The sequence below is a fragment of the Lynx canadensis genome, chromosome D4, assembly GCF_007474595.2.
Source record: "Lynx canadensis isolate LIC74 chromosome D4, mLynCan4.pri.v2, whole genome shotgun sequence".
Lineage (NCBI taxonomy): Eukaryota > Metazoa > Chordata > Mammalia > Carnivora > Felidae > Lynx > Lynx canadensis.
This window is the reverse complement of record NC_044315.2, coordinates 6339229-6361465: the sequence shown is the minus strand read 5'-3', so window position 1 is coordinate 6361465 and position 22237 is coordinate 6339229. Positions and strand designations below refer to the sequence as shown.

Genomic DNA, 22237 nt, shown 5'->3' with positions numbered 1-22237 from the left:
TTATTTCTTTTGCTATTAAAATAATTTGTTTAATATTAAGTAGTGAAATAACATTTGGGCATTAGGTCTAGAGGAGAAAGAGTGGGTGACAGATTATAATTTATCAAATACAAATTTTAAAAATAGGCTTATCCTTATTCACTAATGCAAAGCATAAGTTTTTGCTAAGTTATCTATTAAATTTTTTTTAAGTTATTATATGTGTTTAAAATGATAAAGATTATGTCATTTTAAGTTAACAGTATTAAAAAGGCAATAACCCAATTTAATTACCATTAATTTAAAAGGCAAAAATATTTTTTGGAATAAAAAGTTATTATTAACACAAACTATAATAATTCAAGGAATATTTTGTTACACACCAAATGAAAAACCCAAACACAAAAATAATGATTTCTCATATTTTAATAATCAGTGGGGTGACAGAACCATCAGTGAATGTGTCAGGAATACATGTGAACACTGGATGAAATACACAATACTTTCATCTCAGCATAAATTAGCAAGCTCTTTCCTGGTACAACCTACGTTACAACACCTGTCACTGTATCTTATATAGTCTGATCTCTTTATTCGAGAATGTGCATCTAACCTTGATCTTCCTGATTGTGAAAGACTTTGGTCTTCAGCTTCATTTTGTCTACCAAGAATACTTTTCTCCACTTCTTCCAAGTTAAGATTAGAATCCTTCAATGAAGGTTGTAGTTCTCTGAATGATGGCTCCCTCTCAGACAGTGTTGCCTTCAGCTCTTGTGGCAAATCAGGAATGTATTCCAACATCCCATTCAAGGCTTCTACACCACTGGTGATGGAGGAGGACACGATTTCTAAATTAAAAAAAAAAAAAAAGGAGGGGGTAGAGAAAAATACTCAAGGAACATCAGGAAAAAATAAATAAAATTTTGCAGAGACATGAAAGAAAGTATTGTCTTAATAGAATTAAACATCAAAACAGAGTCAATAAGTATTCTGATTAAACAATTTAGCAGATTATAGTTGGGCGGCTTAAATTACTACAGCATTACTAAGATTCTGCTTTACTCCACAGACCTCGTGTCTGTCTTTCTTCATGTCCCCTTAATGCTTTCATCATAGTCTTTGACTCCCTCTGACATTTCTGAAGTCATCTTGGTCATCGAAAACACTCAGTTTGACTCCAGATTAATTTTTCTTACCTGACTAATTTTCTTCTGTTACTAACTTCTGACTTAATTCTAACTTAATCCTCTCAAACATTCCATGGTGGCAGATTACTGCCTCAGGATAAAGGTAAAAAGGCAGAATTTTCAGCTCCTCTGATCTAAAAGGAGATATTGGTCTCTGACATCCCTCATACATCTATTTAACAATTTCTTTTCTCCAGAGTATTTACTCCAAATCAGTAGTATTTTACATTTACTAGAGAAATGGGCTAAAAGAACAGTGACCAAAATACCAGTGACTTTAAGAACAGATTGGTATCTGTTGTGCTGTGTGTACTAACTAATGTACTTTGTATGACTTTTGTTCCAGTGTTGTGGATCACACAAGTTCTGCATGTTAAGGGAGTCTGATCTTAAACACATCCCAGGATGGGCAAATAAGAAGGTTGGGACTTGGACTGGGAACCTGCAGGAACTAGCTGATGTCTTCCTTTTTTTTTTATTTTTATTTTTTAAAAATGTTTATTTATTTTTGAGAGAGAGCACGTGAGCGAGCGAGTGGAGGAGGGGCAGAGAGAGAGGGAGACACAGAATCTGAAGCAGGCTCCAGGCTCTGAGCGGTCAGCATAGAGCCCGACACGGGGCTCAAACTCATGAACTGTGAGATCATGACCTGAGCCGAAGTCCGACACTTAACCGACTGAGCCACCCAGGAGCCCCTGGTATCTTTCTTCTTAGATCAGCTGAACCTGCATTGACTGTTTCCATGTCTCTGGCACTGCCAGGTAAGAGATATAATAAAAAGGAAACATATTTCCTGCTCTCAGAAAACTCTCGGTCATGTAGACTCTCTCCTAACCTTACCTATTCCATTTACACAATTTTGAGAGTTTTAGCACCAGAAACATTAGAGACACAGATGAAGTTTAAATTATAGTATAAACCTGTATCAGTTCTTGCTGTTCTTCATGGACAGCCAACTGTCCTTTTCAGCTTACTAATAAAGTGTGGCTCTTGAAACAGTGGAAACAATGAAGCCAAGAAATATAAATCTAAACAATGGACTGTAGATTTCTGGGTAACCATTGATGACTATTGATCAGAGGAAATCACACCCCCTCACCCAGGCAGGCATGAATGCTCTGGGGCTGGCCCCTTTCTTGTGAGTTCTTTAGCAAGGGTCTCCATGCTCTCCTTTCAGCCAGTAACAAACTTCAATAGTTGGGAGTTTTCAAGTGAAAGAAAACAAACTCTAGTATTTTATCTTTCCTTCTAATGCTCATTCTCATTCATGTTCTAAACCTGACAGATGAGAATTTGTACCATTTTTTTGGTAGTCAGAAGTTTTTGCATTTTCCTTCAGTAAGATACCCCAAGTTTAATTCAATCTCCCCATAAAACTCTCCTTGCTCAAACTTAAACCTTCTCTAGTTGGGGCCTTATTGAATGCAGAGAAAAACTAATAGTAACTTTAGTAACTTTCCATATACTTAATGCCAGTTAATGAATTAGGCAAAACAATTGTAGTTTCTGTTGTGTTTATTCATAGACTGTGTTTTTTTGGCATTCTTTTTCGCATCTTGACTATTGTGAGCAATGCATGTGGGAGTGGTAATATCTCTTCAAAATTTGGATTTCATTTGTTTTAGATGAATATGCCGAAGTGGAGTTGCTGGATCATATGGGAATTCTTTTGTGTTGTTGTTTTTTGAGGCATCTCCCCAGTGTTTCCCACAGTGCTTGCACCATTTTGCTTTGCTTTCCCACCAGCAGTATACAAAGGTACTAGTATTTCCACATCCTCAACAATTCTTGTCTTTTTTTTTTTTTTTGATAATAGCTATCCTGACAGCTGTGAAGTGATACCATTGTTGTTTTGATTTCCATCTCCCTGATGATAGTGATATAGAGCTTTTTTTCTTATAACTGTTGGCCCTTGTATGTCTTCTGTGCCAAAAATGTCTGTTCATGTCTTCAGTCCATTTTGTAATTGGATTATTACCTTTTTTGCTATTGAGCTGTAGGAGTTCCTTATATATGTCAGAAATTAAACCCTTCCAGATATATGATTTGCAAATACTTTCTCCTAATCCATAAACTACCTTTTTACTCTGATTATTTCCTTCGCTCTGCAGAAGCTTTTTAGTATGATGTAGTTCCACTTGTCTACTTTTGCCTGATTGCACTCTTTTATTAAAATTATTTTTTAAACTTATTTTGAAACATTTTCCAATCAACAGCTTTACCTTCTCAAGTGTAAATAAAAGATAATATTCTAATCAACCTGAATTCATATAAACATCTCTCTCTCTTTTTTTTTACTGTTTGTTTATTTTTGAGAGAGAGAGAGAGACAGAGCACAAGCAGGAGAGGGACAGAGAGAGAGGGGGACACAGAATCTGAAGCAGGCTCCAGGCTCTGAGCTGTCAGCACAGAGCCTGATATGGGGTTCGAACTCACAAATAGCAAGATCATGACCTGAGCCAAAGTCAGATGCCTAACCAACTGAGCCACCCAGGGGCCCTCTTAATTACTGGATTTTGGACTAAAATTACTAACATAGACCTCTTTTAGTTAAAAATATCTCTTATTTTTTAAAGGGGTGCAATGAGTGTTATTTCTGCATACACTCTGGTAAAAAAAAATGGCTAGCTAACAATAATACAAAACAAAAACTAAACAATAGAGGTTTTATAAGCTCATGAATCACAAGTTATTTTGATTGATATGTACTTCCAAAATGATTCTTACCTAGTAATTTAAGCATTTTTCTTGATCTTCACTTGCAGGCAATATTTTGTTAGTTTATTTCCGGTTAAATTATGTACTGGGTAGCAATGAAGACAGTCCTTTGAAAAAACTTTAAAATCACAATACTCTGCTACAGAAACAGAAATTTGGCCAAATAGCTATATTTAAATGTGCTCAGAAAATCGTGTTTAAGTAACAATTTGGAAACAACCTAAATGTCCACTAAGAATGGTTAAATATATATAGTAGATTTGTGACATAAAATACTATAAAAATTTTTTAAATTCACCAAGGTGGGTCTCAAACATACAACTCCAAGATAAGAGTCACATGCTCTACCCACTGAGCCAGGCAGGTGCCCATACATTTCTCATTAACAGTGCCTGTCAGTTTCTCATTTAATGTAGATGTTTTCATTTTCTAATTAAATTCATGTATTTTTTCAGAGTCTTTAGTATCTGTGTTTTTTATTTTTTTATTGTATTTATGTGTATGTTTCAGTCTTTAATATGAGCATATTATTTATTCAGAAAAAGTGAATTAACAAAGGAAACACAATGCAGTCTGGTCTTGCCGACTTTGAATGAGTAAATTTCTAAACTCTGTAGTGTAGAATATAAGCATTATGTAAAAACTTGCATTAAATAAATCAGTCTCTGACCAACAGTATAGAAAAATAAAGTAAATAGCTTTATAATCATACTTTATATCCCATAAAAGAGAAGTAAATGTGCTTAGTGTGCACAATGATTTTACGTGAAGGTCACTTAAATATAGGATATATTATGTAGCCTATAAAATATAGTTGTGATTTATCATAAATCGCATACATGTTGTAAAACAAAACACTATTCATAATTGAGCTTGCCTTTTCTGAATTTAATATAACCCATTACACTGATTAGATATGAAAGTTTGTATTGCTACTTAAACTTAGGTTCCATTTTATCTCTCTAAATAGTATTACTAACAAAGTTTTTTTTTTGTTTGTTTGTTTAAACCATTCCAGATTTGAGCTGTACTCAATTCTGAGCGGTCAGGTTTTCTCCTGTAGGGGATCAGGCCTTTTTCTTTCTCTTCAATCCCTTCTCTTGCAAATGAACTTCAAGGCCCATTGCAAAGAGGGTGGGAGGCTAGGCTCTCCCCTTCAATGAAATTTACAAATAAAAATAAAATTAAAAGAGATTTTCGATGGTGTGGGCCACAGTCCAGATTTTTTGCAAAGGAGGAGAGTTGTTAAGAAGACCCTTCATATTTACCACTCCAGGATCCTAGCAGTGGTCTCCGAGTTCAGTCCCATGCACTTTGGCACTCAAACCAGCGCACACGACCGTCTGCTCTGTGCCCTGCGGACTTGACTGTGGTGTCCAACCCAGGTGCGCCCCCAACTCCAGCGGGTCTTTGGGCGACAGAACCACCTCTGTGGCTCCCCCTCGTCCCCATCCCTATCATCCTGACTGCCAGGAGGTGAAGGGCACCAAGTGCCTCTCAGGAAAGGCCTCTGCTGTGCCCGATGCTTTCACTTCCTCTGGTGAGATCCCGGGTGCGACCTCACTAGAAAAGCACATTGCAAGAGAAAATTCCAAACTTTCAGGCATCAGCAACCTCGGAGTCAGGGCTAAGCGCGGGAAGCCAGCGCGGTCTGGAGCCGCCCAGCGCGGGTGCGCTTCCGAACGGTCCGGCAGCCCGACCACAGCCAATGGGAAGTGGGGAGCGGCGGGGGCCGGAGCGCTCACCTGGGAGTGCGGCGGGTGCCTGCCGAGGTTCCCGGTGTTGCTGACTGTTCTTTCCCCAGGACAATGAGCCGCAGATCCGGATTTGTAGTCGGACATACTCGCGGCCGCATGCCTTTAACACTTCCTGCTGCTGGGCTGGGATCTCTCTGACACGTAGGCTCAGTAGCAGCCAGACTCCCAGCAGGTGGGATAAGAACAGGCGCAGCATCTTGGACCAGAAAGCTGCTGCCCTGGGCGTTTGCTTTCCGCTAGAGCCTGCAGCCTCTGACGCCTACCGGTCTCTGCCTGTGTTCCAATGCTGGACTTTGGGGCTGCTTTCCTGGCCAGGTTCAACCAAGCTTTTATAAACCTTGGGTGACCACTTAGACCTGAGTCAGTGGTCCAAGCCCCACCCTTTTCCCCACCCACCTCCTTGGAATTCCCCCTTTCGCTCCCCCCAAACCCCCACCCTCTATCCCACCCCACCCGCCCTCCCTCCGTTCACCCTCCCCAACTTTCCTCCACTTGCCCATCTTTCTGTTCTTGGATCTTTTGCAGCTGTATATAGTTTTCTTTTCTTACCTTTAAAGTATTTCACATACTTTAGGTAAAGTTAGTCAAGATTTAAACTTTTCTTTTATCATAAAGTTATGCATGGCCCTTACACTAAATTATATCAAGAAAAATAAAATTGAAATCACCCATATTCTCATAGTTCAGAGTTTTCCAGCATGACCATTTGTTGTATAACCTAATCTAAATAAGTTCATTAGAATAGTGTCTGGTATATCAGTCATTAAAAATACAATGAATGAATGGAAAAATTACTAGCAAAAGAGATATCTGATGACTTTTTTTAAAATCCTGGTTAAAAACATTAAAATTATCAATGCATCACTTTAAGTTTGTACGATATCTTAAGTTTACAGTGCACTTTCTCTACTGACTTTCCTTGACTCTTCTGGGAGATAGTCTAATTGTAACCAGTTACTTGAATATTTTAATTTCAGATTGTATTGTTTCTATATCCCTAGACACTGGAGAACACACACACACACACACACACACACACAAACACACACACACACAGAAACAAAAAATGCCACAATTCTAGAAAGAATATTTTGATAATATAGGTTACAGCACAGAAACCATGTCTATTTTTTTACTGTATTTTATGTTTACTGTATTTAGTGAGCTTCTAATTTAACAGTTTGAGATAATACACTCATTAAATAATCTTTCTAGATGGACAGTAACTTTTAAGTGTAAATAGGTTCTTTTTTTCAATAATTTATTTTCTTGTGTTCATAATGTATTCAGATGACCTCAGTTCCACCAGGTAAACTAGAGACATGGAGGAAGTTAGGGTAGCTTTGGGTTAAAGTAGTAACAATCAGTTACAGATACAGCTATGGGATAGAATATTTCTCATTTCTAGATTGCTGCTAATTTCAACAGGACCCACTTGGCATTGATCAAATGCTAAGCATTGTGTAATAAAACACACACACACACACACACACACACACACACACACACACCAGCCCTGACCAAAGCTTTGAGATGGTCAGAGGTAGTGCTTTTACATGGGTTTTTGCTAAAACAAGCAGTTTGGGAGAGGCTTCTCAAAACTGAGGTTTGAAGGGTTTTTTGTGGGTTCACAATCATTGCAAAAAATAATCCATTTGCAAGGCTGCCCTCCAAAGTAATTGCTTGTGTAAAATGTAAATTTCTGGGGGGGAGGGTAGCTTTGGAGGGGGTGGAGTGCATTAAAAATGTAGTAGGTGACTGATACCAGCTTCCTGTGACCATCTCAGATGACCTCAAGGAACAATTAAATACAGGAAGAGCCAGAAAACCAGTTAAGCAAAGGCATGCAAGCAAAATTTTTAAACAATCAGATATGATAGAAACATGTATAAAGATGACCTATGGGTCTTTCACATGTCTCTGTGGAAGTCAAAAAACCTTAATTGTTACAACCATAACAAATTCTACCTTGTGACTTGTCTTTGTCCTTGTGACTTGGAGAACTGCTTGCAAGCACGCACACCCTTTCTTCTTTTGCATGTAGAGTCCCCTGTATCTAATAAACTTGGGGCAGTTCCACAGAGTAATCTGAAAACCTGTATCCTTGGCTCTCATCTTCAGTAAAACAACAGATAAAAGGATTTACTAGCCTGCTTTGAGGCTGGTTTTCTTTCAGTCATCAGGGACATTTTTACTTTATCTGTGTCGTCTTGTAGAGTCCTTGCAGTTATCCAGTGAAAGGGCCATTCTCCCATTTTACAGGGAGAGGAAGCAAGTTGAGAGTAGTCATGTAACTTGTACAAGTTTGTCTAGCGCACATGCCAGATGGGGGCTTACTCTACTGTTAAGAGTAACAGACAACAGTGGGATTCACAGGCTTTGTAGGCATGGCTAAAAGGCATTTCTTTCATGTTGTTAAAAAACAAGAAAACCCAAAGAAACCTTTTAAAAGAGAAAAATCAAATGTATGCCATACACACATCTGGTAAGTGCTGGAGCTGGGATCCCTGCCCATGTCTTCTGGATTCCAAAGCCCCCTTTCTCTGGTTCTCCTGCAGCCAGCTCCATTTGGAATTAATCTGCATGGTGAAGGTTAATAGATACACATGAATGCCTTTAATTGTAGGTACAAAGCGGTAAGCGGAACTATAGATCGACTCTTGAGGTTGTTGAGTTGTAGAAATGGTTTCCACATGTCTCTTGTAGGTAACAGGGTCCATGTGGCACAGTTCTGGTCAGTACAACATAAGCAAGCAGTGGAAGTTTCTGGCAAAGGCTTTGCTTTTCTGATCCAGACACTAAGCCTTTTTTTGTTCCTTTCTTGTCCTAAAGTGGACATTGAGATCCAGAGGTGCAGCGGCCATCTTGGGACCATGAGTTTCAGCAGCAGAAAGAGGAAGGCTTGCATGCTAAGCATAGCTGACCAGAAAGGGAAGAGCCTGCTACCCTCATTCACATCTAAACGGGTGATTCCCTAGGCTTAAAGCCACTGTTACAGGATCTTCTGTTATTCACAGAGAACACAATCCTAATTGATAAATATATGTGTAAGCAGAGTACTTTTTTATATGAGAAACAAATGAAGATTGCATTCATTAGTTTCTCATGAGGGTTTTAGGGACATATTAGTAGCACTTGAGATAGATATTTTAAAGACTGAAGTAATCATTTGAGTGCTTTTACAAGATGGCTTACCACAGATTATCTTTGTACCTCTTAAAAGCCAGTCATCTAATAAGAAGCAGTGACTGCAGATTCTGGGAGCAGGAGACCTGCCTCCAGGGATTTTGTGGAAGAGGTGGTAAGGGACTTGGGCCAGGGCAGTTTCTGTGGAATTGCCTTTTGTGTCTGGGACTGCATCTTTGTCCTATCAAGGCTGTAAATTTCCCGGGTGCTGCCCCTGTTCTCTGGGTTGGATCTCCGTGTCACAGAACTTTGTTCCAGGTGGCAGACAACCTCTGAGGTTCTACAGCCCCTTCTTGAATTCCCTTGCTCATGGTCTCCTGCCTGCACTCCATGCAGTTGGGATCAGCCTGTGGTTCTAAGAGAAACTCAGTTTTTTAGAGACATGAGATTCTGCTGTCATTAATCTGTCATTAATCTTTTTCTACCAGTTTTCTATCTTGTAGCAAATTCTCATTGTTTTCTCTGATGTGTCAGTAGCAAACCGTCCCCCTCATTTCCCGTGATAATAAGTAGTGCATCAGATCTGTTTTTGTATGTTTCTTCCATCATTTCATTGGGATCTGTGGAAGAAGGAGAGGTAAACCTTTGTATTTTTTCAAAAGTAGTGATCAGAAATCAGTGCTGACTATGTCTCATAGACATCCTTGGAACTACTCTAGATATTTGTGCTTTCACTTCAGGTTATGCTGCTTTATCAAGAAGACTGAAACAAAAACTGAAGGGAAATTAGGATCTTCAGAAAGTTCTCTTATCAGCAAAACTTTGGGAAATCTCTAAATTTTTCTAAGAGATTAGAAGAGATAAGTAACTTCAATATTTTCTTATTTCTTTTTTTTTTTTTTAATTTTTTTTTTCAACGTTTATTTATTTTTGGGACAGAGAGAGACAGAGCATGAACGGGGGAGGGGCAGAGAGAGAGGGAGACACAGAATCGGAAACAGGCTCCAGGCTCTGAGCCGTCAGCACAGAGCCCGACGCGGGGCTCGAACTCCCGGACCGCGAGATCGTGACCTGGCTGAAGTCGGACGCTTAACCGACTGCGCCACCCAGGCGCCCCAATATTTTCTTATTTCTACTCAAACAACAATGTATGTGCTAAGCGAATGTTGAGAAAGAATTATGCCACTCTTTGTATACTTCATACTTCTTGTGAACAGGGACCTTAGTTTTGTTCACTGATGATACATGCTTGTCATATAGTAGACACTCAATAATAGGTCCCCAAATATGCTAGTTTTATTGATCACCATAAATATTAATATATTGGGGCAAAAAATTAAGGCCCAACATTATATGCTGCCTTGACACCTGGTGAAACGGAGAGACTTAAATGGCCTAACCACAAGTTCCCCACCACACTCTGCTCCCACAGCTTAGTCTGGCTCTCCTAGCCAAACAACTCTCCTCAAGAGAACCAGGCACAGTTCTTACACATCCCTCAGTAGTAGGTTTCATTTTCCTGCCAGCTCATGGAATTACTCAAAGAAGCCAATCACATACTCTCGTAGTAACTACAGTTTTACCTCACCCTCTGCTACTACAAGGCCTGCCTCATATGGCCCCCGGCTGTTTACTGTGTTCTGAGTGCAGCTCCCATTCAGCCTTGTGTGGCATGCAGTGTCCTCCTACACTGAGCCGTGAGTATATGTGACTAATAAACTGACAGTCTCAGCTGTCCAGTGTTGGGTGTTGAATGTTGTATGTGGCCATCCTTGTAACTTTGGGGCAGAATTTCCTTCCTCACCAATGGGGTGAATAGGAGGTAATTAAAACATTTGGATCATGAACGAGGTGGCCCATTCATGACCAAGGACACCTAGTCAGCTTTAACTAACTCCTCTTGGCTAACTGACTGGTTCCATCATGATATGGCAAAGGCCCCCTCAGACAGAACTGCCAGTTGCTGCATGCTTGTGTTTTGGACACACTTTTTGTCTTTGTCAATATTGACATCTCTTCCAACCCTAAAATGCTCTTGTCCCCCTGATAAGAATTGTTGTTAACTTACAATATACCACAGCTTAACATGTTGTTGGGTTTGGCCTGTGTTTGTCTGGCAGGTGGTCTCTGAGCATCCCACCTGTAAAGGCAGAGAAAACTAACTTTAACTAATTATCTCTTGAGTCCCACTTACCAAGGGTCCAGCTACAACAGTGTAGTCACTGCATCCTGGTGACCATCACTGACAGCTTAGGGGCAGCCATGTGGATATTGTGACTGTGCACCCCTGGGACAGGCTCAGAGTTGGTTTTCTGTGAGTTTTGTGGAAAAGGAGGAGACCACCATCCTGGGGAGAATTAAGCATGGCACCCCAGTTGCAGGCCTGTGGCCAGGTGCTAATGAGAAAAGAAAAGGTGAAGCAGCATTTGGTACCAGCTCCTGCCAAAATACCAGAGGAGTGAGTAAGTCAACACCCTCCTAATGCAAAATCCCAAGCCAGCATACCTGGGTTTTGCTTAGTGTTGCTGATTGCTAGCATGCCAAAGGGCTAATCTGACAATCATGGAACTTAATGGCTTCCATCTGAGCCATAGACCAAAGACCTTATTGTATGTGGACCTTGACCCTAGGGAGATTAACTGACATTCCCTGGAGGAGAAGATGGTTACCTAAGAGGGTGGCCGGCTGCTGGTCTTTTGAACTTTTCCCATAACCACTCAGAAGGTCTGCACTATGGATGATTGGATCAAGACAGAAACTAAAACCTATGACTTTTTGCAGTTGGAAATATGAAAATTTTAAATACTGAGAACAAACTGAGGGTTGATGAGGGGTGTAGGGGAGAGGGGAAAATGGGTGATAGGCACTGAGGAGAGCACTTTTTGGGATGAGCACTGGGTGTTGTATGTAAGCGATGAATCATGGGAATCTACTCCCAAAGCCAAGAGCACACTGTGTACACAGTATGTTAGCTAACTTGACAACAAATTGTATTTTTTAGAAAATAGATGAAAAATTTTGAGAGAAATTGTACAGAGAGAGAGAGAGAGAGAGAGAGAGAGAGAGAGATGCAGAAAAGAAAGCCAATAGGTGGCTTGTGATTCACATATCCAATAGCAGACAGCACAGCAGGACCCTTAAATACCTCTTCTGCTGCTGCTGCTTCTTATGCTATTGTCACAACAAAGATCCTGATCCTCAGGGTTACAAGGAAAGACACCTGTGGCATCTCTGTGGCACAGCAAAGGAGTTCATTTAAACTTCTTTAAACCCTATAAAGCAAACATTGCCATGGGGGTGACCACTGAGCCTGATGATACTTGAGACTCTGGGGGAAGATATTTATAAATAAGCATGGGGTAGAGAGGACACCCCCTGACACCAGATTATATTTAGTAGCCAACCAAAAAAGGGAGAGGGAGAAAGAAAGAGAAGGAAGGAATGAATGAACAAACAAACAAATGAACCTGGCTATAGGGGAAGGGGAAGGAAAAAGAAAAAAAAGAAAAACTGAGGCCCACAGTTAGACCCAATTGGAAGTCTAAAATTTATTAAAATGATATAAATGGCAAAGAGATAAAAGCATATTTATTGGCTCTTAAACTTCTACAGCACAGGTTCTGAATTAATTTTAACATCTGAAATCTACCGATTGGTACCACATGGACATAATACTGGACTCAAATTACTGGTACACCTGGGGATCCCACTACATATTAATATGGTACCCCCTATAATCCTCAGAGGTTACTACATATGAAATGGAGAACAAATAGGTATGTCTCACTTTAACCATTGGAACTGTTGCCTTGCCTAAGTTACCCAATTGCCCTAAAATAGATCTTAGTGAGCATAGATGCTCTGACCCAATAAATGGTAAATTAAAGTCTTGGGGCACTTGGGTGGCTCAGTCTGTTAAGCGTCCAACTTTGGCTCAGGTTATGATCTCACGGTTCAGGAGTTTGAGCCCCGCATTGGGCTCTGCACTGACAGCTCAGAGCCTAGAGCCTGCTTTGGATTCTGCGTCTCCCTGTCTCTCTACCCCTCCCCTGCTCTCTCTCTCTCAAAAATAAAGAAACATTAAAAGACATGCATTTTCAGTGTGATCCTCCCCATCCTTCTTTGGGATAGCATGATTTTGAAAGAAAGAAAGAAAGAATAAAAGAATGAAAGAAAGGAGAGGGGAGTTGAGGGGAAGGGAGGGGAGGGGAGGGGGTTTTTGGTACTTACAAACTGGCTTGATAGAATGGGACCCCATTGACTCATCTGTACATTTTTACAAACTCCTGGGCAGTTGTGTAAGACTTACCCCAGGGCACCCCTTTTCCCCATTACCCTTAATCTAGAATCTTTTCTTCATTAAGATGACTGATCCTTCAGATTAGCCAATGGTCCATGGCTCCCACTCCCAATCTGGACCTTTAATCCAGCCCAAAGTTTCCCCAGTATTTCAACACATTAGAATCACCTGGGGTCCTTTAAGAAACACTAATATTATGTTGCATGCTAAAACAATTGAATTAGTGTATCCCAGTGCGGGAACTAGGCATCAGTATTTTTAAGCTCACTAGTTGTCTCCAGTGTGCTGAATAGTTGACAAACTACCATGTAGCCACTGCCCAAAAACTCTGATGAAACATTTTAGGAATAATGCTATTTAAGTTGTTACTTATGCAATCCTGAAGAAATTAATAAAGTTAGAATTCCTAAATATACCAGTCTTGAGCTTAAGTGGGTTATGCAATACTTTAAATGTATTGTAAAGAACTGTCAGTATTATAAGGATATGCTAATATGGTGGAAAACAGATATGTATGTATGCTAAGGGGAATATGTTTTCTAATTTGTCTGAGGTTCCAGCCAGTGTTTTATAGAAACACAGTAATTACTCTACTTTGATCTTTTAACAATGGAACATGTGAAAAATTAATACAAAGGTGTTCAGTCATGACTATTAAGCCCAAATAATCATACTTTATTCCTTCCAACTTGATTTTCAGTGTTAACCTTGTATTTTGCAAGGACATCACATGTCACTTATATTTGAAGAGATTAACAAGTTATATTTTATATTTACTTGTATCTGGCTCAATTATACCAACCTTGAAACAGCTCAGAATAATCTTTACTAACTATTCTCGAACAATTCTCAAGCACATATTAGCATGTGAGAGAGGACATAATAAAGCTTTAGAAATACATATAATTCTGTTGATATTTAAGGAGTATTATTTTTATGGAAACAATGTTGAACAGAATTGCAAATTGCCCTTCTTATAAAGTGAGGTTTGTGAGGGTTGATGGGGGGTGGGGAGGGAGGGTGATGGGTATTGAGGAGGGCTCCTTTTGTGATGAGCACTGGGTGTTGTATGGAAACCAATTTGACAATAAGTTTCATATAAAAAAAAAAAAGGAAAGGACAGTCCTGAAAAGGAATTTCATCCTGGCCACAAGAGTATTTGGCAAAAATATTAATATACTCTACCACATCAGTGATTATTAAAATTTTAGTTCATGTAAAAAAAAAATAAAGTGAAGTTTGTTTAATTCTACTTTTTTTCTTGGTTAATATTGACTGATAGATGTGATTCTTTTTTTTTTTTTTTTTGAAAAGTAAGGGTGATGCCCAAAAGCATTTGACAAAAGGAATCATTCTGAACTAAGCTGACTAGTGGAGAAGAAAACTGATGAAAAATCTAGGGCAAGTTCTATGCCTCTGTATTATCGTGAGCTCTCTTCATCTATGATTCAGTGGTTTCTAACAAGTGACTGACTGATTTTTGATGAGGGTGCTTTTCCTGCTGTTTGGTGTGTATAGAATATCTGCTCGTTTAATTACAATGAATGAAGAGACCTTCTTCGTATCTTCTTTCTTGCTTCCAGAGAATGAGTGAATCTGACCCAGTAATCAGCTGTTTTGAATATGTAGGACCACTTCCCTAGAAGGCACAGTTTTCTCTGAAAACCCTGTTTTCCTGCTTTCAGGTTTTCTTGTCTATAGGTCCAGATAACTCAGAAAATTCTGGATTTTCTACAGCCCTGATTTCAGTTTTATTCTTTTTAATAAATATCATTTGTTTAATGCATAACTAAATGTTATTTGAATTTTTATTCCTTTTTTTAATTAAGTGTCATCTAAATGCACCTATCAAATATAGCCCCCGACCAAATCACTTTCTCTAGTTTTATTTCTCAAATATGTTCATTGTGTCCATAGAAAATGAATAGTCAGTTCTCTGACAAATAGGGTATATAGTTAATTGATAAACAGAGAAGGGTTTGCAGTCAGCTGTCTGCTTGTCCTTTGTCAATTAGAACTCATCAAGTTATAGACTAGAGTGAAAACAGCAACAGACATGGAATACGCTTTGGACATAGAACAGTTGTATTAGGAAATATTGAATGCCTATTATCTGCCAAATACTTTGTCTGCATTATCTCATTTTGTCACTCTCAGCAACCTCTGAGCTGAGTAATATTAGTATCACCAAATTAAAATTGAGTGATAGAAGAACAGAAATTCAGTTACATGTTCAGGTCTGGTGAGCACTGGAGTGAAGGGTTCAAACTGAGACTCAATCTGCAAAGCTTGGGCTGTTAACACTTGGATACTGACTACATTTTCCTGAGAAATTTTGTAAACGTGATTTCGTTTTGCCCACTCAACAATCAGGTTACACCCAATAGTGGAAATGTTGTAATATAAGCTAAGTACCTTTTAAATTGACATTTTATGCTCCTAGCATCACTGGCTATCTTTTAGTAGTCATCTGTTAATTTTATATACCTGGAAAGCTAAACAGTAATGGTTATTCATCACTGTTAAGGGAAAAAATACACATTTACAACAAAGATAAAAGAGAGTCTAGGGACATCTGGGTGGCCCAGTCGGTCCAAGCGTCCTACTCTTGATTTCAGCTCAGGTCATGATCTCATGGTTCATGAGTTTGAGCCCTGTTGGGCTCTTCGCTGACAGTGTGGAGCCTGCTTGGGATTCTCTCTCTCCCCGCCTCTCTCTCTGCCCCGCCCTCACTCTCTTTCTCTCTCAAAATAAAGAAATACACTTAAAAAAAAAAAAAGAGAGTCTAAATGATTGAACTGTCAGTTCAAGGCAATGGTTCTCAACTAAGGATAATTTGGAGACATCTTTGATGGTCCAACCAAGATAGAGGAGGTTTGCTATTGACGTCTAGTGGGCAGAGCCCAGGAATGCTGGTAAACATCCTACAAAGATGGAACAGCCCCCTACCACAAAGAGTTATCTGGCCCCAAATGTAGTGAGGTTAAGAAGCCCTGGACTAAGGCAACAGAACAGTCTCATTTATAACTAAAATTATATGCTATTAAAAACTACTGTTAGAATTATTCAAGCAATTATAAATGCTGAAATGGTGGTGCATTTAATAAATCTATGAGGCTAATGGTCTGGCATATTGAGCATAACAGTATATTTTGGTGAGTTATAAAATATATTGCTTTAATGCTGGTGTTTAGACTCAAGTTCTCAATTAAATGGCAGAGTAGTAGATATGTAAATATTTCAGGAGCCAATACACTTCTCCAAAGTGTCTACACCTCATATAGAAATTGGTTGATGGCCCAGGACTCAGTCCTATTCTATTGAGGACAGGGTTCCATGGTTACCAGGGGTTTTGTTCCTTGGTTGCTTTGGCCTTAAAACCCTACTCTCTGCTCACTGACATTGCCAAAACAACTCACTGGGATACTTTTCTCCAATAAACACAAATACTCTTTAGTGAAAACCTCTCTATCCAAATTCTAAATAAAAGGATCTAGCCTAGGGGCGCCTGGGTGGCTCAGTCAGTTGAGCACCTGACTGTTGCTTTTGGCTCAGGTCATGATTTCACCGTTATGAGATCAAGCCCTACATAGGGCTCTGCACTGACAGTGCAGAACCTGCTTGATATTCTCTCTCTCCCTCTCTCTGCCCATCCCCCACTCATACCCATGCTCTCTGTCTCTCTCAACGTAAACATTTAAAACAAAGGATCTAGCCTATAAAATCAATATCATTAACATAAAATCTAAAAGTAATTTTGTTTCAAAAATTCTGAATATATAAATTAAATGACAGATGTTAAAATTCAGTTCTTTCATTCTTCTTCCCTTCTCTTTCTGAATAATTCCATGCTAAAGCCATCAGGAAGGGCAGAGCAAAGGAGGTGTCCAGTGGTGGCTCAGAGGAGTGAAGGAGGCCATCCACACTGGGGGCAGCAAGGAATGGAAGGTGGCCTAGTGAGAGGTGTGTGGGCCTGACTGGCTAAGGATGGCTTCTGCGCAGTGGGGCAGGCGAGTGGGGTGAGTGGGTGAGGAGCACATCTGTCTATGTGGTGAGTGGCCCAACACGTGTGGTCGGAGCTCAAGCAGGGTAAAGAGGGGGATCTGTGATGGAAGGCTTCCCAGCTCAGGATATCGACGAATAGACTGAGAAGTGCAAAAAGAAAATGAGATGATCTCTTAGAAATACTGATGGAGGGGCGCCTGGGTGGCGCAGTCGGTTAAGCGTCCGACTTCAGCCAGGTCACGATCTCGCGGTCCGTGAGTTCGAGCCCCGCGTCGGGCTCTGGGCTGATGGCTCAGAGCCTGGAGCCTGTTTCCGATTCTGTGTCTCCCTCTCTCTCTGCCCCTCCCCCATTCATGCTCTGTCTCTCGCTGTCCCAAAAATAAATAAACGTTGAAAAAAAAAAAAAAAAAAAAGAAATACTGATGGAAAATTACTAACAACCAGGAATTTCTGTGCCCAGTCAAGGCATCAATCAAGCATCAGAAAAGAGCTATTAAGGGGCACCTGGGTGGCTCAGTCAGTTAAGCATCTGACTTCGGCTCCGGTCATGATCTCACAGCTTGTGAGTTTGAGCCCCGCATTGGGCTCTGTGCTGACAGCTCGGAGCCCGGAGCCTGCTTCAGATTCTGTGTCTCCTTGTCTCTCTCTGCCCCTCCCCTGCTCATACTCTGTCTCTCTCTCTCTCTCTCAAAAAATAAATAAACGTTAAAAAAAATTTAAAAAAAGAACTGTTAAGTTTAGATACGTAAGGTCTTAACAGGTTTCCTCCATTTACTCTTTCTCGGAAAGCTATAGGAGGATGAGTTCCAGCAAATGAAGGAGCACAACATAGGGTATAGGAAACAAAAGATGCAACACAGGAATAAGGAGAAGAGAACCCCTACCATAGGTGAAGGGAGAGCTGAGTACCAGGTGTAGAGGGAAAACAGTCCAGGTGGGAGCAGGTCAGGAGTCTGCAAGTTTGTTCAAGAAGGAGATACTGATAGACTAACTGATGTGAATGGACGTCTTGGGAGAAACTGACAAAGAGTTCATGGCCACAGAAGTGATCAATATATAGAACATTAAGCACATGAAACAACTAGACTTACTAATTCCAGAAAAGCAGGATGCCAAACAAGAAAGAGAACGTAGTATACTTTACTATGTGGCACAGTTTTGCTAAGTGGTCGTCATCATCACAATGTAAGCCCTGAACATTGATCTAACAAAATGATCACATAAGAGTATTGGAAAGATGGGTCAATCATTGGGAAGGGTGCAAGTGTGTGGCAGTTGTGGCGAGACGGTATAAGGTGGGAGAGGTAAAAGCAATTCCTCATGATTTGTATGATGTGTCAAGAAATTATATTTTTTAAAAGTTGGGAACATTAGGAAATAGCTACACTGGAACGTTACTTAGAGATGTAAAGTTAAAGTAACACTGTTGGTATTAAAATATGAATTGTTTTCAACTACTTCCCCTTGGCCCTTGCCATTTCAGTTTAAGTTGATCTGACTTCCAATTTGTAGCACCTGCATCTCTTGCCTCCAGGTTTTCTGGCCTCCAGCGCCCACTTTGCCAAAACACCCTAAGTGCTGGAAAGATAATGGACTGGGAACAGCCCTCCACCAATGAACTCAAAAGTAGGTTTTTATACCCCAGCTCTTGCATTTCTGGGGTCAGATAACTCTGGGTGAAGGGGTTATTCTGAACCATTTCTCAGAGTTCCCCAGCAGGGTTAAGTTGCCCACAGAGGTAACTTCCTGGGTAAGATTTCATTTACTAGCTTTTTTCTCTGTCCTATCTTACTCCACCAATTCCCCACCAGAGTTTCTGGGATTATGTGCCCAAGTAAATGACTTGCTCAAGGCACTATTGCAAAATTTGCTTCAGGGAGATCCTATACTGAGACAGCTAAAAGAGATAAAAGTGATTATCTCTGAGGAAAAAGAAATGGGAGGGAGAATGGAATGTCTTATCCATCATCCATGAGGCTATTTGAATTTTTTTCTTTTCCTAAAACAATCCTAGTAGGAAATTGATGTCTCTGCTTGAATTGCTGAAGAGAACTTACTAAAGTTAGAAGTTGAACAGAACCCCCTTTACCTGCCTACTTAGATTTTCAGGCTGTTTCAGAGATGGCAGCCTTGTCCTAAGCTTCCAGATCAGACAAGGAAACTGGCTGGAAGATCAGTCCGGTACTCTGTCCGTAGTCCATGGTTATTGAATTCAGAGACATAACCATCCATAGGCTCAAACTCTATTCAAAACCCAAGTGTCTTTTTATTGTTTCTAGTTTGAAATAGGTAGCATTAGTTGGAAGCCTTTCAAAAGTTTTAGATCCTTGAAGAGGAAAAGAAAGCATTCCAGAGGCCAACTTTTCTCTGGAGTAATTTAAGAAGATGTGAACTTGTCGAGTATTTTAACCTATATTGGGTCCCTAGCAAGCTCGCTCTCTTTTCAAAATCACCTTGGTGAATAGAATTGGTTCTATCTTCTACTCAAGTCACATCTTCATCAGCAGTAAATTAATGGTGTGGGGATGGTATGAAGAGAAGGAAAAAAAACACCTGTATTCCTCAAATCCCAATCATATTATCCTGACATTCTGACAGCTTTTCACAGACCTCCCTTAACACATTTCAATGTATACTAGTATCTCTGATCCATTGACTTTCACATGTATTCAACAACTGTTTCCTTCTAGTTTTTTGAAACCTTCACCAAACCAGAATCCCAGATTGCCAATCCTTTCTAGGACATGAATTCATTGTGGACACATCCTGAACTCTGTTCTTCTAACACCAAATGAAATCCCAATACCAACTCAGGGTCAGTGTCTGCCTATCCCTCACATCCAGGCGGAGCAGAAAACATCCACAGAGTGCTGCTAGCCATAATGGAAGTCCTCCAAGAAAAAAATAAATAAACTGAGATTAGCAATCCATCATTCAATCCTGTGACACCTGTGGACGAAAAATTTGAACCAGAAATGTCATCTAAACCTGAGACTTAGCAGCACCATTGAGTCTTTATCAGTGACATAGGTTTCCAGTTACCTTTATCAGCAGTCATGATGAATTTGTTCTGCCCAGCCACATTTCTTACTGTCTTCCAAGTGGCCAGAGGAACAAGTTAGCACAGCAAAATAAACTGGGCTGCAAGAGAATCCCACAGGTGACTTTGGTCCCCGAGGGGCTCAACTCCCCCTACCAATGGCTCCCCTGGCAGCCATTTTTGTGCTGTTTACTATGAGGGGCATTTGAGTCAGCTTCATCCTTTCATGAAGACTACTCATTGTTTTTGGCCTTCTTATTTTCTAGGCCTTTCTCACTTTCTCTCCTCCGCCCCTAGTCAGTCTGGGCTTCCTGGTGCACCTGCAGGCCAAGCACTGCTCCAGTCTTCATAAATTCCAAAGTTACCAATAGAAAAATCATCAGAGATGCTAAGTAGTCATCCCTGAATACTAGAATCTACTTTCTGCAAACTGTACAGTTAGTAGAATGCAGGTATTCCTGAAATCCCCTGTAGGCATCCACAAGGCCAGACCTAAGGAATATTTCCAACCCTCTTGCAGAACAAACACACTCCAAAGCCAAGAGATAGTGTGATCCCTGGCTAGTGGGCTTTATTTAATAATATTTTCCCAACAAGAGTTTGTTCCTTTCCCAGAACAGTGGAGCAGAAACACTATCTAGGTTCTGGCTAGTGTCTCTAGAATATAACATTTGAACATGCATATATTAAATTGTCAAAGCCTATAAAATATATTATGAATTTCAGATTGCTCACATTCAGATTACATTGGTTGTAGATTATTCTTTGTAATTTGAGTCTGCTCCCTCCTCATCCTCTTCTAAACCCTGCCCTTCTTTTTTTTTTTTTATTTTTAAAAAAATGTTTATTTGTTCTTGAGACAGAGCGTGAACAGGGAAGGGGCAGAGAGAGAGGGAGACACAGAATCCGAAACAGGCTCCAGGCTCCGAGCTGTCAGCACAGAGCCCGACGCAGGGCCTGAACCCACGAACCATGAGATCATGACCTGAGCCAAAGTTGGATGCTTAACCAACTGAGCCATCCAGGTGCCCTAAACCCTGCCCTTCTAATCCCCTCTTCTAAGGCTCTGAGACTGAGTATCTATGATATTATAGAAGCATATTTTTTATTTTGACTTTCATTGTCACTGTTCTTTCAGAGTCAGGGAGAATCCTGCCAGGAATTCAAAACACCAACATTTTAGTACAAACTACCATTACCAGATGTGGAATTTTAGGTAAATCACAAAAGGCCTCCATTTTCTTGAGAAAATGTAAAAATAGGGGCGCCTGGGTGGCGCAGTCGGTTAAGCGTCCGACTTCAGCCAGGTCACGATCTCGCGGTCCGTGAGTTCGAGCCCCGCGTCAGGCTCTGGGCTGATGGCTCAGAGCCTGGAGCCTGTTTCAGATTCTGTGTCTCCCTCTCTCTCTGCCCCTCCCCCGTTCATGCTCTGTCTCTCTCTGTCCCAAAAATAAATAAACGTTGAAAAAAAAAAATTAAAAAAAAAAAGAAAATGTAAAAATGGGAGCTTATACTAGACCATTTCCAAGGGTCTTCTCTTTTTAACATCTGGACAATAACTTCAGTATTTGTCATTTAAAACTGTTTTCAGTAGATTTAGGACACTTTTATAATCTTTACAAAGTGAAGTTAGGTACTGGACCATAAAGGACCCTTCAGTTTTACCCCCAAACACAAACTGAGTTGGGTGTAATACCATATAAACTTAGTTTATTTGTAATTTTAGTGCCTGTAATTTTAGTCCCCAGTTCTCTCATTTAAATATGAATTAAAAACATTCAAAATGGCTAAGTACTGTGATTTTATAAACTGTTTTTGCTATTATTTTATTATTATAAAGTGATTTGATATCCAAGAAGGGTCATTCTGGTGCAGAAAATTTTGGGGCCCGTATTTATTTCCTTCCCACCACGACTTAACCTCCACGTGAAGCTGAGGGAGTCTCTGCATTGCTTTGGTTAGGTCTGCAGTGTCTTGGGGGAAGATGAACAGCCACACAGGATAGGGATGAGATTTTCCCCAGCTTTGTTTCTAATCACTGAAAAGACACTGGGTGAGGTTACCCTTATTCAAATCTCTAAATCTTTGCTTATAATCAATCAGACCTTAGTTTCTTATTTTTCTT

General features: G+C 40.1%; 1 protein-coding gene across 1 annotated transcript; it reads right to left on the bottom strand.

Moving 5' to 3' along the window:
• Positions 1 to 387: 387 nt before the first annotated feature.
• LOC115499387 (prorelaxin) lies at positions 388 to 5898 on the bottom strand. The gene is made up of 2 exons (XM_030293262.1): positions 5630 to 5898; positions 388 to 827 (listed from the first exon to the last, which is right to left on the bottom strand). Exons 1-2 carry the CDS (start codon positions 5835 to 5837, stop codon positions 490 to 492), a joined length of 546 nt encoding a protein of 181 aa, XP_030149122.1. The 5' UTR covers positions 5838 to 5898; the 3' UTR covers positions 388 to 489.
• Positions 5899 to 22237: the final 16339 nt, after the last annotated feature.

Bases quoted from the DNA above. Each gene is read 5' to 3' on its own strand.
- LOC115499387 (XM_030293262.1), bottom strand. From the start codon at position 5,837: ATGCTGCGCCTGTTCTTATCCCACCTGCTGGGAGTCTGGCTGCTACTG. The intron at 828-5,629 runs GTGAGCGCTCCG...TTTTTAATTTAG, and splicing joins GGCACCCGCCGCACTCCCAG to AAATCGTGTCCTCCTCCATC.